General features: G+C 35.7%; 1 protein-coding gene across 9 annotated transcripts in view; it reads right to left on the minus strand.

Annotated features, from left to right (window-relative positions):
• TAFA5 (TAFA chemokine like family member 5) overlaps nt 1-13,498 on the minus strand; it is a 481,575-nt gene that overhangs the window by 227,213 nt on the left and 240,864 nt on the right. For all 9 annotated transcript variants that reach the window (XR_010990835.1, XM_068166309.1, XM_068166344.1 and 6 more), the window contains one exon: nt 4,185-4,334. Coding sequence is in view for 8 of the 9 variants with exons in the window: in XM_068166309.1 (XP_068022410.1) it covers nt 4,185-4,334 (150 nt within the window). In the remaining variant the exon portion in view is untranslated. The remainder of the gene's footprint in view (nt 1-4,184; nt 4,335-13,498) is intronic.

Genomic DNA, 13,498 nt, shown 5'->3' on the forward strand with positions numbered 1-13,498 from the left:
AAAAGAGTTGAAACTTTTTTAACAATTAAACCAAACCAAACCACAGAAACTTTGATTTATAACATAAATGGTCTTTGAATTCAGTTAGCTGCCCTCCAGCTATTCCAAATCTATGAATTTTGCATATCAGGATCAGTGTCCTGGAATTTCTCATAGTACTTTGTGGACATAAAAGTAACCAGAATTCAAATCCAGAGCATAAGAATCTTCTAATCACAGAACCCAGGTAAGCAAATTAAAGATTGCCATCCATTCAAGCAATTGAACCATGTCTCTCATACTTCTTTTCCTCTCATCAACTCTTTCTATTTTCTGAAGAAAACTCCTGTTTATTTTTGAGTTATAAATATATATTGGACAGAATTACTGGAGTCTATTGAACATTTAAATGTTCATCCCACTTTTCTCAGGTTAACACACTTTCATTCTGTGAAAACCCTTGGCATAACTACTTTTATTCCCAGACAGATGCAATTCTTGTGAAAGCACACAAACCATGAGTTTGAGCATACACACACTGTTCTCAAAGCCACTTTGTCACTTGCTTTAAATCAAACCTCAATTAGAAAATGTACTGGACAAAAATAGAGAATAATTGCTATCTTGCAATCTCCCACAGGCTCTAGTTACAAAAAATTAGGAAGCTTGACTGACAACACAGAGAAATAACACTGGTGATAAACCAGATGCTATGTTGACATATAATATCTTATCAAAGAAATGCAACTGAGGTCACAGCTATGAAATACAATCTCAAAAAAGGGCTTAGGGAATGCTAGATGTAAATAATAACAATAATATAGCTAAGAGTGCAGGCAAAGTACTGTTCTGATATCACAAAACCTATATTCATGAATAAAAATTGCATCACAACGAAACATACCAAATATACATTATGACTCTGTGGGTCTAGGAATGAAGCAATCAACACTAAATCAAGCTTCAAATCAGGGTGAATATTGATGCCATTTTTCCAGATTACATTAGCAATCTGCCATACTTAAAAACCACTAGAAAAAAATAAAGAGTAAATCAGCACGCTCCATCACAGGGAAACATTTCAGGAAAATATCTGTTCTTCATGGTCTGCTCAGACAAAGCCCTAAACACTGCATTTTCATTTGAAAAAATTCTAGCTCTATCTATCTGACATATACAGTCTTTCACTGCACAAGAAAAGACATTAGCTGATATAGTAGTGCAAGCAGAGTGGATTTTGGACCTACTCTAAGAGCTATGTAACAAGTTCAATTTCAGACAATACTTGCAAGGTTTAAGACTCTTTAAATTACTTACTCATTGTGCTGCAATAATTGACACTTGTATTTCAGAGCTCCAGGAAACATACAGCATAACTGAATATACTCTAAGGATCTTCTCTCTATCAAACAATGAACAAATAGTAGCCAGCAACATGATGCATTTTACGGTTGTAAAAATTGCCAGCTTTGTTACTGATTCTTCAAAACACTCTCTTTCCAGAAGCTGTAATACAGTTGTTAGCTAAGGCTTTCTTGTTAGTAGGTTAGCAGGTCATGCTTACTATGCCTGCTTTCTTCACAAATGACTTTGCATTAATTATTATAGGTCTAAGGTATAATTATGCTACCTTTACTTAACAAATAATCTCATTAAAATCAAGCCTATATGTAAACAACAAAATTAAACCATCAGAATCTTTAGAAAGCAAACTGGCATAAAAAACAAATAAACCAACCAAACCAAACCAAAAACACAGTACCAGTGTTTTTCTTTTGCTAGCAGAAATGAAACCTCAAATAGTAATTACATTCTTAACATCAGCTGTGATATAAATAAAGAAAATTTGCAAAAACACACTTAGTATCCTATATAAGAAACCTCAGAGAAGGATTTATTTGTTTATATGGATTCTTTATTGTAAAAAACTCCAACCAACCAAAATCCAGTTTCTTGGTCGTTGCATTACTAATATATTGTTGAAACTATGAACCTGGTAAATTCACACTTTATTTGCAAGCAGAGTATCAGAGACAAGCTAAAGTGCTCACCTGTTCTTTCCTACATAATTGTGTTTATGATATGCAAAACTGTTTTTAAAACTTAATTCATGAATAAAACCTACTGATCAAAGATTTGGCTTGTGCCTCCTTTTTTAAAGTGGGAACTTGATACACAGTTCTAGGTATCATTAACCTTTTTGAGTATTGATCCTCAATGGTGTCTAGGAAAGCAAAGTAGCACATCCTACACATCTTGCAGTTATCATTCTTAGCAAAAGGATCAACATCCTAATAATAAACACTTGCCAAAATAATAAAGAGTGCTATTAGATCTCTTTAGAACTAGGTAGAAAAGCTTTAAAAATAATAATTGTAATACTTGGGCACACAAGCTACTGGGAAGTTCTATTTTCCAGCTGATGAACTTCCCACTTATTTTTGAAACATGGAGTATTACATAAAGAACCCTCTGTTGCTTACAAAATACCTAACCACAGATCCTGTCATCCAGTTCTCTGTTTTCATATGAGCAAGCATATTGAAAGCAAACCCAGAATCTGAAATAACCCTTCTTCACAGGTTCCCACTAAAATAAGTATATATATATATATATATATATATATAAAAAAAAAAAAAAAGCCAACCCAACCCAAACAAAAAAAAAGAAAGAAACACACAAACCTTCAAACACACAACAGCAAAAAAACCCGCACAACAACAAACAAACAAAACAAACAAATATTGAATTACTTGGAAACTAAGCTAATATAGCAATTGGAGCATGAGTTGTAATCACATCTTCTTACCAGTACATATATACAAAAAGTCTCATCACCTCAGATGTCTTAAGGCAAGGCAGAGAAAGTGAATACCAGAGTGCTACATCTGATTTATCTTAGGCACTTAGGGTAAGATAAATTCCTCTGAGAAGGTGCCTTTTGCTCTCCATTGGGTTTAGGGGACAAATGGAGTCAATAGGTTAGACAATTAACTTCAGGTACACAAGTTACAGCAAATGAATCTCATTATAGGTCATAACTGACTGAGGAAAAATTATGTTTAGTTTCCACCAGATGATACAAAATCCATGTATTCCCTTAGAACTTTGTTGGTGTAAAATGGGAAATCTATGCTGACTTTTTTTAATTGCTAACAAGCATTTTTGTAAGACTTACAACTATAAATTGCACAATAAAATTATTCCTTTTTTAAACCTTCCTGTGGTAGGATCTTACCATAAAACAGGAAAGAAGAGAATTACTGGATATAGCATCACATTGCGGAAGAGACAGATAAGAAACTGTCTCACAGAGTACCAAAAACAGTGAAAGGAAAATGCAAAAATAGAAAGTGCATGATGTTCTATATTTAGCCCTGTGGATAGGCTCTGAAATCTCCTTTGAGCTGTCTTCTTTGATAATCACTGGTAAGACCAAATTTGGAGGCAACAGTAGGGTGTTCTCAGCAATATTTTTATCTGAGGACTCAAACCAGTCAGTATTCAAAAGCTATCTGTGAATTTATTATAATTCTACCCATAACCATCTTATTTCTACTTTTATTAACTAACCTAAATTAAAACATATAATATTGTATCAACTATTTTCAATATGTTGCAAACTGTATTTTAAATGTGAATGTTTGCTAATAGACTGGCACTGCCAGACCTGTCTTGAAGATTGTCCCACTACTAACATCTTATTTAGCTGTAACCTAGAAATTCATATGTTTAAAAAAATTATTTGAAAGTGAAATATTTTCATACCTCCCTGTATGTCAGCAGTTTTCCAGCTGCATGCTATCACTGCATATGCAGTGAAGTATACAGAACCATCATTTTAAGAATAGAAGGAATGCTGGACATATGATGTATATTCAGATACTATATCCAAATACTGCAGTATCACTGCTTTCTTCAACACATCAGCTATCACACAGAAACAGTCACATTAGCTTCCCAGCGGAAGCTTAATATTCAACTGCATATTAAGTTAAAACAAAAGTAATAATTCCAATTAAATAATTGAAATATGGGTACTATTAGTCAGTAATACCTTTGCAGGGATTTCAATGGTATTACCATTACTAGTTGGGACACTCAAACATTTCTTCTAATGAGTTTTTCTTTTCCTAATGAGACATGAGCGGTTTACACCACTCTGTTATTGGCAGAAACTGATTGAATAGATCTTTGCTTCTTACCATCAACACAGGCTGGCCTTGCTCTTGTTGTACCGGCAATCTGTCCTTTTTTACATGCACAGCGAGCTGTTTGTCGGGCTATAGTCCTTCGGGGCTGACTGCTATCTCTGTCCAAAGTAACAATCTCACATGTACCTGCAGCCAGCTGACCTGGAAAAAGAACCAGCAACAGGTACCAGAGTCACTGAATGCACTACAGGCAATATATTACAGCCGAATAGAGTCACAGCCCTATGTCACAGCAGACACTCCACAACAAATGGGCAGCCAGCTGATGGATATAATAAAACCAAGATGACATACAATTTTTCTTTGTGGTAGACACATGAAAACCCTGCAAACTGGTTCTGTCAGAAAATTATTATTGTTTCATAAAACCCAGAGAGCTGAGGTCACACAGGTTACTTTTACTTATGTCGGCTAAGTTAAGGAACAATCTGCTTTTACAGCAATGAAACTTAAACGGTGTGCTCTTTATGTACTTTCAGAAAACAAAAGACTTCCCCACATGTCCATGAATATAATGAAGCCTTAACTTCGTTGTGTGTTGTTTTTAAATGAAAAAGTCTTTCAAAGCATGCCCATGACCAGATTGCCAGTACTTCAGCTCTTGTTTTGACTAAGCTGCAAGGTAATTTATTCTCTACCTGATTCATAGTTATACTAGTTGGTCTTTATTATTTTGATAAACTTACTCTTAGTAAGTATCATCCTGCAAATGATAGTAAAATGACACTGTCCCATTAGCTCAGTAACTCTTTTCTTGTTATTAACTACTCCAATGTATGCAGCTTTTCCAGAACAGTAAGGAAATGTACACCACTTAATTCTGAATATTGGACCATACAGACAAACCAAAAACTTTGAAAAAAAGGTTCTATGAAGAATATTAGTACATAGACATTTAAAATTATGCACTATCTCTGGTACAACGAATAGTAGTCTACTGATATTCCAAACTTCTACATTATGCATTTTACAAGCAAAAAAAAGATACATCATCAAATTTCAAAGTGTAACAAGATGAAAAAAAAATAAAATCCAGCTATCATGTTGTTTTATATATAATTTCTGGATTTAATGGTACAGTAGAGTGCTGTGTCCAGTTCTGGGCCCCTCAGTTTAGGAAAGATGTTGAGCTGCTGGAACGTGTCCAGAGAAGGGCAACAAAGCTGGGGAGGGGTTTGGAGCACAAGCCCTGTGAGGAGAGGCTGAGGGAGCTGGGCTTGCTAGGCCTGGAGAAGAGGAGATTCAGGGGAGACCTTATTGCTCTGTACAACTGCCTGAAGGGAGGTTGTAGCCAGGTTGGGGTTGTTTTTTTCTCCCAGGCAACCAGCACCAGAACAAGAGGACACAGTCTCAAGCTGTGCCAGGGGAGATTTAGGCTAGATGTTAGCAAGAAGTTCTTCATAGAAAGAGTGATTGGCCGTTGGAATGGGCTGCCCAGGGAGGTGGTGGAGTCACCATCACTGGAGGTGTTTTGGAAGAGACTGGATGGGACACTTGGTGCCATGGTTTAGTTGATTAGATGGTGTTGGATGATAGGTTTGACTTGATGATCTCAAAGGTCTTTTCCAACCTGGTTTAAAAATACAAGCTTACTATATTTTGTTTTCATAAAAAAAGATTGGAATAAATGTATTTATTAAAAAAAAAAAAAAAAAGGTGTTTAAATAGTATAGTAAAAGGCATTGTAATGGTAACATACCAAAAAAAAAGGGAGAAATTTTAAATCTATATGAACACCAAAATTCAAAACAAATCAAAACAAACCCAGCAACACATAAACCCCAGATACATATTCGAATGCAATGCAGTTACAGTCTAAAAGTGCAATGATATTTCCATATACTGCATGTCTTCCATTCTTTCCATTCACCTAAAGCATCTTAGGGTGTTTCCTGTTGCGTGGATACTGTTTTAAAACTGTTGGACTAGCAGAACATTTTAGGTTGTCAATAGCATCGTGACCGCTTCACTCCTAAGGTACCTGAAGTGACTCCTGCACTGCAGTGAATTACAACATAGCAAAACTGACCATGGAATATGCAACAAGGTATGCTACAAGTTCATGCAATTATATGACATACATATAAGTTATATACATTGGGCATTTATAAATACAGATATGATATTCATTATAACAATTACACTTCTGAGTTATGCTCAGTGCTGGATTTCTACTCTTTTCCATCTACTCTGTTAATAAAAACATTTCAGGATAACCATACTGCTGAGGGGATTTGTATTCTAGTTTATGCTGGTTTGGGTATTTTTTTAGTATACTACTACTAATAATAATAATAACAGTAATAATAATAATAACAACAACAATTATAATAATATGGCACACAATTTTCCAAATAAGGACAATGGAAATCCAGCTACACTGAAACACTTTAAGCTGCAAGGGTGGTGGTGGAGGAAATACCCGTATCGCTAACATTTCATTCTGGGTTGAAGGAGATTTATTGCTCCCATGGAATACAACTGTCTTACTGGATCATGTAAACAAGACATAATAAGAGGTGTATTTAGATCTTTATCCCTTAGGCATTTTAAGATCATGATTACCATCCTGCATTGAGAAAAGATATTGAATGGAAACTAAAGAAAAAGTGGAAGAATAAATATGATATGTTTAAGTGCTCCTGAAACAATGGGTTGCCATATTCTCCCCTGCCTCTAAATTTTTACACTACTACTACTTTCAGTAAAATGCATAGTAAATCATATAATCTAGGTGAATCATTGTAAAAAAACCCACATCAGAGGAAAGGAACAAGTTTTACCACACAGTGAGGACGAATATGGACTATGATCAGAAAAAAAAAGAACAAAGAAGCTTTATGTCAAGACAATTTGTGAAAGCAAAAAACTTTCCAGAGAATGCAAGCAGTGACTATAAATAAAATCACCTATAGATAAACTTTTCTGCTTTTGGAACTGTCCAGTTTTAGTTCTGCATACGTTTGCTTTGAGCCAGATGGCCTTTTGGGGTTTTATGATTGTTTTCAGCTTCTTATTTTGTTTAGAGATGTTTAGAGGTGTAGCAACTTCATTTTTCTTGATGAACTTTGAAAATTGGGATACTTAAATGAGAACAATTTCTAGACAAGTAGAATGTCACATTGCTTTTCAAGGAGTTTTTGCAACCATTAAAGAAAAATTGGAAAGATCTTGAAAACATTTATTTCCTTTATTCTTTCTTTTTTGTTTCTTAAAGATTATTTCTCTGTTGCCATTATTGTTTCTATAGTGAAATACAATTAGATGTTATTGTAGAACTGTAGCACCTTCCCATAAATATGACATAAATACTTCCTGGTCATTGAGTCCTAAAGTGCAAAGACTGCACTTATATTGATCATTGCAACATAGTGTTCATCCACTGTTACTTGGCTTCAGACGGCTGTAAAGCACCCAAAGTATTAGTTAAGACCATGAAGGCCTTAACAAATTAATCACATTGTAAAGCATGTGCTCTCTGTCTCTCATGAAGTAGGTAAAATATACACTACTCTCGCTTTTTAACAACTTAATCTAGAAATGTAAGGTACAAAATAAAGGAATAAAAGGAATAAACTTCTTGAAAAGACTGAGTTTTGAGAATTAATATACATTTCATTTTCAATAAATTTAACATAGTGACCACTTTCAAAAATATTAGTGAAAACAGGCCACTCATCTCTAAGGCTCCAAGAACTCTCCACTTCACTTTTAAGCTCAGAGAAGAAATCTCAAGGCAGCAATGGGTGGCATTTTCACTGGAGCTTTTCCAGTTGTGAAATTAAGAACCACAGTTTATGGAATGGTCATAATGACTCTTTATTTTCAGTAGATCATATTTATGTATTTGCAGTACAGAAAGCAATCTATCACCTTCCAATCTTGATGAAGTACTATTGGGAGAAAAGGCAAGCATCATCAAGGAATTTTGATTCATTCTAGCCTTGTCTGAAACTTTTTCTTCTGTGAAAATGTATCTAATTTGTTATTAATTTATGGACCAAGTTATCAACAGCTAGTTTTCCAAGTAAATGAGTATTTCTTTGTTGTTCTTATTGTTTTAATATTATATTACATATGTAAATATTTTATATTTGATAAATATTTCTTTTATGAAATAAGTAAGACCTTGTGGGAAATTACGTGATTTTGCTTTGCCACCCCATTTGGCTACCAAACAGAAAGGATTCAGGCTCTTTAATGGTCTCCTTGGTCTCCTATAATGTTGCACTGCATTGTTAAAATGCCAGTTGATATGTGTCCTCTCTCTCCCAACACAAACATCCACACTTTGTATATAGAATTATTTCAGGAAAAAAGAAAACTATATGATTCTGAATGAAAAATGTAAGTCAAACTAAAAAAAAAAAAAAATGGGGGGGGGAGGGAAACAACCATCAAAATTCCAAATTCAACAGGACTGGGATTTGGTTTTGTAGCTCGAACCCATGGACATGATTACAGTAACTGCTCTACACAGTATCCATTCCGTTGTTTGTTTTTTTTCTGAATGAAATCCCATTATTATAAGTTCTGAATCTTCTTTCTGTGAGACTTTTATGGAAGTGTGAATTAAATCAGTGAGTTTAGGTACATATATTTAGCATATAGTGTAGTAAATACTTCAAGGTTTTATGTTTGGTTTTGTTTCTTTATTTGTTTTTCAGCTACTTTAGCGCTTATATTCCTGAAAGAAGAGTCTGTTGTTGAAAAGCAAATAGCATTTTTTATGTGCATTACCAAGAGCCTTCTGTCAAACATATGCCACTGCTGAATGAACAAAGCTATTGAAAGATCTGTATTGTCTGATAGATAAAACCCTTAAAGTAAATATTTTCATATTACATGGGGATTACCCAGGATAATGTTTTAATTTTATGCAGAGGAAAATATTTATATTCTCTAATTGAAAATTTCAGCAGGCAACATCAATATTAGAAATCTTTAATTTCTGCATGCTGGAAAACTGAAACTTCCCTCAAATTCATTTGAAGAATTAAAATCAGATGATGAATTCACAATATCTTAAGATACAACGAAAACAGGACCTGATCTAAATATATGGGTCTTTTCAGGGTTTAAGATTTCATACTTAGCCAGAAAATCTACTTCTGAACTGTACATGCAGGCTTATATTTTAGTTTCAGTGAACAAATTTTCCATGCATCACCAATTTGATGCCTAGCAACAGAAGCTCTTTTAGTTCAAAATGCATCAAGTTAGATGTTATTAAAATTCTTGGCTGGATTCAGATACTCTTTTGTTAGTGAACACAATGCAGGAGTTGTTTCAAAATCAGATCATAGCAATACATTCAGTAGTTTTCTATTACAATATTGAAGTCTTTCTGACAACTGAGTCATACCAATTCCTGAGCAGAGCTCAGTATCAACAATTCCTACTGATATAAGGGGAACCTTAAAATACTTAGTGTTGTTCATGATTTGTGGTTTGACATAGGCCTGATTAACAAATATATAAGCATATTTCAATTTAAAAAATGAAAAGCATGTATTTCAGTAGAAATTGAAACTTTTTATGCTGTATTTCTTCCTCCAAGAAAATGTTCTGAATGAAGATCTTGTACAATAAACATCATCCAGTTTCATCAAGGCTTATTACCTTTTATTTTTCAACTTTATTTCAGAATGAGAAAGATTATGGCAAGGAAAGAACCACACTACTTACTTTTTAGCTGCAATAGCAAAATTAGTGGAAATCCAACTAGTATAAAATAAGAAAAAGCGATTCCACAAAGCTTCTTATTTAGTCTAAAGTAGTGGAACAGAATTGGCTCAATGTCTGTAACACAGCATGGGAAAAACCTGTTCAAATGAATCAGCACTGTTTCAGAATAACTAAAATAAGACAAATGTTTCAATTCCAATTTATGTGATTCAAGGGCATTTCAATTTTTTAATAGACTGTATTAATGCAAATACTCTCTTTTCCTTTTCTTCTACTAAAGTCACTGACATTGAAAACATTTGTTTCTAAGATGCTTTGTATATCTGTTAGAAACTTGTATCTTTCTATTGAAAGAAATGTTGAACCGTTTAAGTAATTGACTACACAAATCAATTCTTCATGCTAGCACAGTTAGACAACCTGTTTAAAATAGTCTTTTACCAGTTTTTCTTGAGGGTATGATTGTGCTGTCAGTAGATGACAGGGCCACTATAACGGTCTGAAACGAGGAGACTCAGGTGTGACCTTATTGCTCCCTGAAGGGAGGTTGTAGACAAGCGGATGTTGGTCTCTTCTCCCAGGCAGCCAATACCAGAACAAGAGGACACAGTCTCAGGCTGTGCCAGGGGAGGTTTAGGTTGGACGTTAGGAAGAAGTTCTATACAGAGAGAGTGATTGCCTATTGGAATGGGCTGCCCGAGGAGGTGGTGGAGTCACCATCATTGGAGGTGTTCAGGAGGAGACTTGATGGGGTGCTTAGTGCCATGGTTTAGTTGTTTAGGTGTGTTGGATTGGTTGATGGGTTGGATGCGATGATCTTGAAGGTATCTTCCAACCTGGTTGGTTTTATTATTATTATTATTATTATTATTATTATTATTATTATTATTATTATTATTATTATTATTATTATTATTATTATTATTATTATAGTAGTAGTAGTTGTTGTTGTTATTGATAATGCAAATTTACTCATGCACCATCCAGGTGCCCAGTAAACTAAAAAGCAGCAGACCAAAATTTTCTAAACTTTCCATAGATTTTCTTCATCAAGAGCTGTATTTGGCTGGAATTAACCTTACCATGTGACCTTTGTAGCTTCTGAATCTTTGAGCCTTAAAAGGAGTGGCTCTTTATTTTAGCAGTATAAAGATATTTTATCTCAATAGATATGATGTTAGTGCTCATTTTATGAAGGAAAACTTCCATAGAATCCAGTAAAGATAATATGATGAATAATAAGAGAAAAATATGATCAATGCCTTCTCCTTTTAAGAGTCAGTCTACATATTTTCTGAGCTTGACTTCAACAAAACAGTGCATTATGTCCCCTTTAGTAATTACTAATTTTATTGCAGTTTCCAGACTACCTCTTAGCCATCTCAAGCATATAAACAGCATAGACATTAGGAGGATAAGGAAATAGCTTTCAGCCCTTCTGTTCTGGAACACACAGTAAATTTTAATTAAGATAGGTAAAAAAAAAGTCTGTGGAGATTCAAGATACATGTAGGTCACATTTTGAGTTTGCTTTTTTTCTCCCAGGTAAGTCTAATGTCCTAATGTACTGCACCTGATACTGCTATAGTAGATAATTGCTTAATATTTTATTGTCTAATTAACAATCATTTCCCCTGCATATTACTTCTAAAAACATAACAGTTAGGAAAATAAATGTAAAATCAAAGCTCAGTAAAAACAGACCTCAAAGTATAAGTTTCTGAAGGCAATTCTCAAACAGAATAGGTATCAAAGGAGAATTCTAGACCAGAAAAGGCTTGAAGATCAAGTCTAGGGCACATACATACATGTGGAAATTAAGCATTTTTGTATATAAACCTAATTCTAAATATTTTTTTACTACTTGGTACACTACTTTGAGAAGTAATTCATACAGATCCCATGGGTTTCAGATATGACAATGTAATTTCTCCAATTCTGCATTTTCAGGTTAAAACTGACACATTTGAAATGCTACACTCTACAAAAAAAACAAAACAACAACCAAAACTCATGTACAATGTTGAAAGAGAAACCTGTCAGGGCCATGAGGGCTACAATAATCCTTGCATACAGCCCAGGACCTTGTCCTGCTCAGACATGAGTCAGGCCCACCAGTGTGCCCATTGACTGGCCTAGACTCAGCCTGTCCCCAGGGAGATGACTGACGCCTGAGTGTGGGAGTACCCTGTACCTTGCTGGCAACCAGGCCCTGCCCTTCTAGGTCTTGTGGAGAGCATCTCACTGGAGCAAGCATTGAGACAGGAAATCCATCAAGCTGCACCACCAGGAGAGCCAGTGATCTTTGCACCCTTCATTACAGCAACAGAGGTCACAGCTTTGATCTTTGAGAAATGTCTTTAACGGATATTCACACAAAAAAATCCACCAAATGAATTTCATTACTGTTGATTTCTTGAATATTATAGAAATATCCAGTCTAGTAATTCTGGGAGATTTGTATTGAGTTTTCATGTCTCTTTTTGGATAGTGACCTAAAAGCAGACCTTACAAAGAAATAATTCATATAATTTATGATACCAAGAAAAGTAGAAATTACAAAATCTTTGAGTTCATTTTTCACAGTACCAAAGTATCGCTAAGGTTGGAAGAGACCTCAAGGATCACCGAGTCCAACCTGTCATCACAGACCTCATGACTAGACCATGGCACCAAGTGCCACGTCCAATCTCCTCTTGAACACCTCCAGGGATGATGATGATGATAAATAATAATAATAATAATAATAATAATAATAATAATAATAATAATAATAATAATAATAATAATAAAAAAGTTGGAAGAGACCTTCAAAATCATCGCATCCAACCCATCAACCAATCCAACACACCTAAACAACTAAACCATGGCACCAAGCACCCCATCAAGTCTCCTCCTGAACACCTCCAATGATGGTGACTCCACCACCTCCCCAGGCAGTCCATTCCAATGGGCAATCACTCTCTCTGTATAGAACTTTTTCCGAACATCCAACCTAAACCTCCCCTGGCACAGCCTGAGACTGTGTCCTCTTGTTCTGGTACTGGGTGCCTGGGAGAAGAGACCAACATCTGCCTGTCTACAACCTCCCTTCAGGTAGTTGTAGAGAGTGATAAGATCACCCCTGAGTCTCCTCTTCTCCAGGCTAAGCAATCCCATCTCCCTCAGTCTCTCCTCATAGGGCTTGTGTTCCAAACGCCTCACCAATTTTGTTGCCCTTCTCTGGACACGCTCTAGCAAGTCAACATCCTTCCTAAACTGAGGGGCCCAGAACTGGACACAGTACTCGAGGTGTGGCCTAATCAGTGCAGTGTACAGGGGCAGAATGACCTCCCTGCTCCTGCTGGCCACACTGTTCCTGATGCAGGCCAGGATGCCATTGGCCCTCCTGGCTGCCTGGCCACGCTGTTCCTGATGCAGGCCAGGATGCCATTGGCCCTCTTGGCTGCCTGGGCACACTGCAGGCTCATGTTCAGCCTACCATCGACCAGTACCCCCAGGTCCTTCTCTACCTGGCTGCTCTCCAGCCACTCTGACCCCAGCCTGTAGCACTGCATGGGGTTGTTGTGGCCAATGTGCAGAACCCAGCACTTGGATGTGTTAAATCTCATGCCGTT

Source organism: Melanerpes formicivorus, unplaced genomic scaffold (assembly GCF_026170545.1).
Source record: "Melanerpes formicivorus ecotype bairdi unplaced genomic scaffold, bMelFor1.0.p_v2 SCAF_3, whole genome shotgun sequence".
Lineage (NCBI taxonomy): Eukaryota > Metazoa > Chordata > Aves > Piciformes > Picidae > Melanerpes > Melanerpes formicivorus.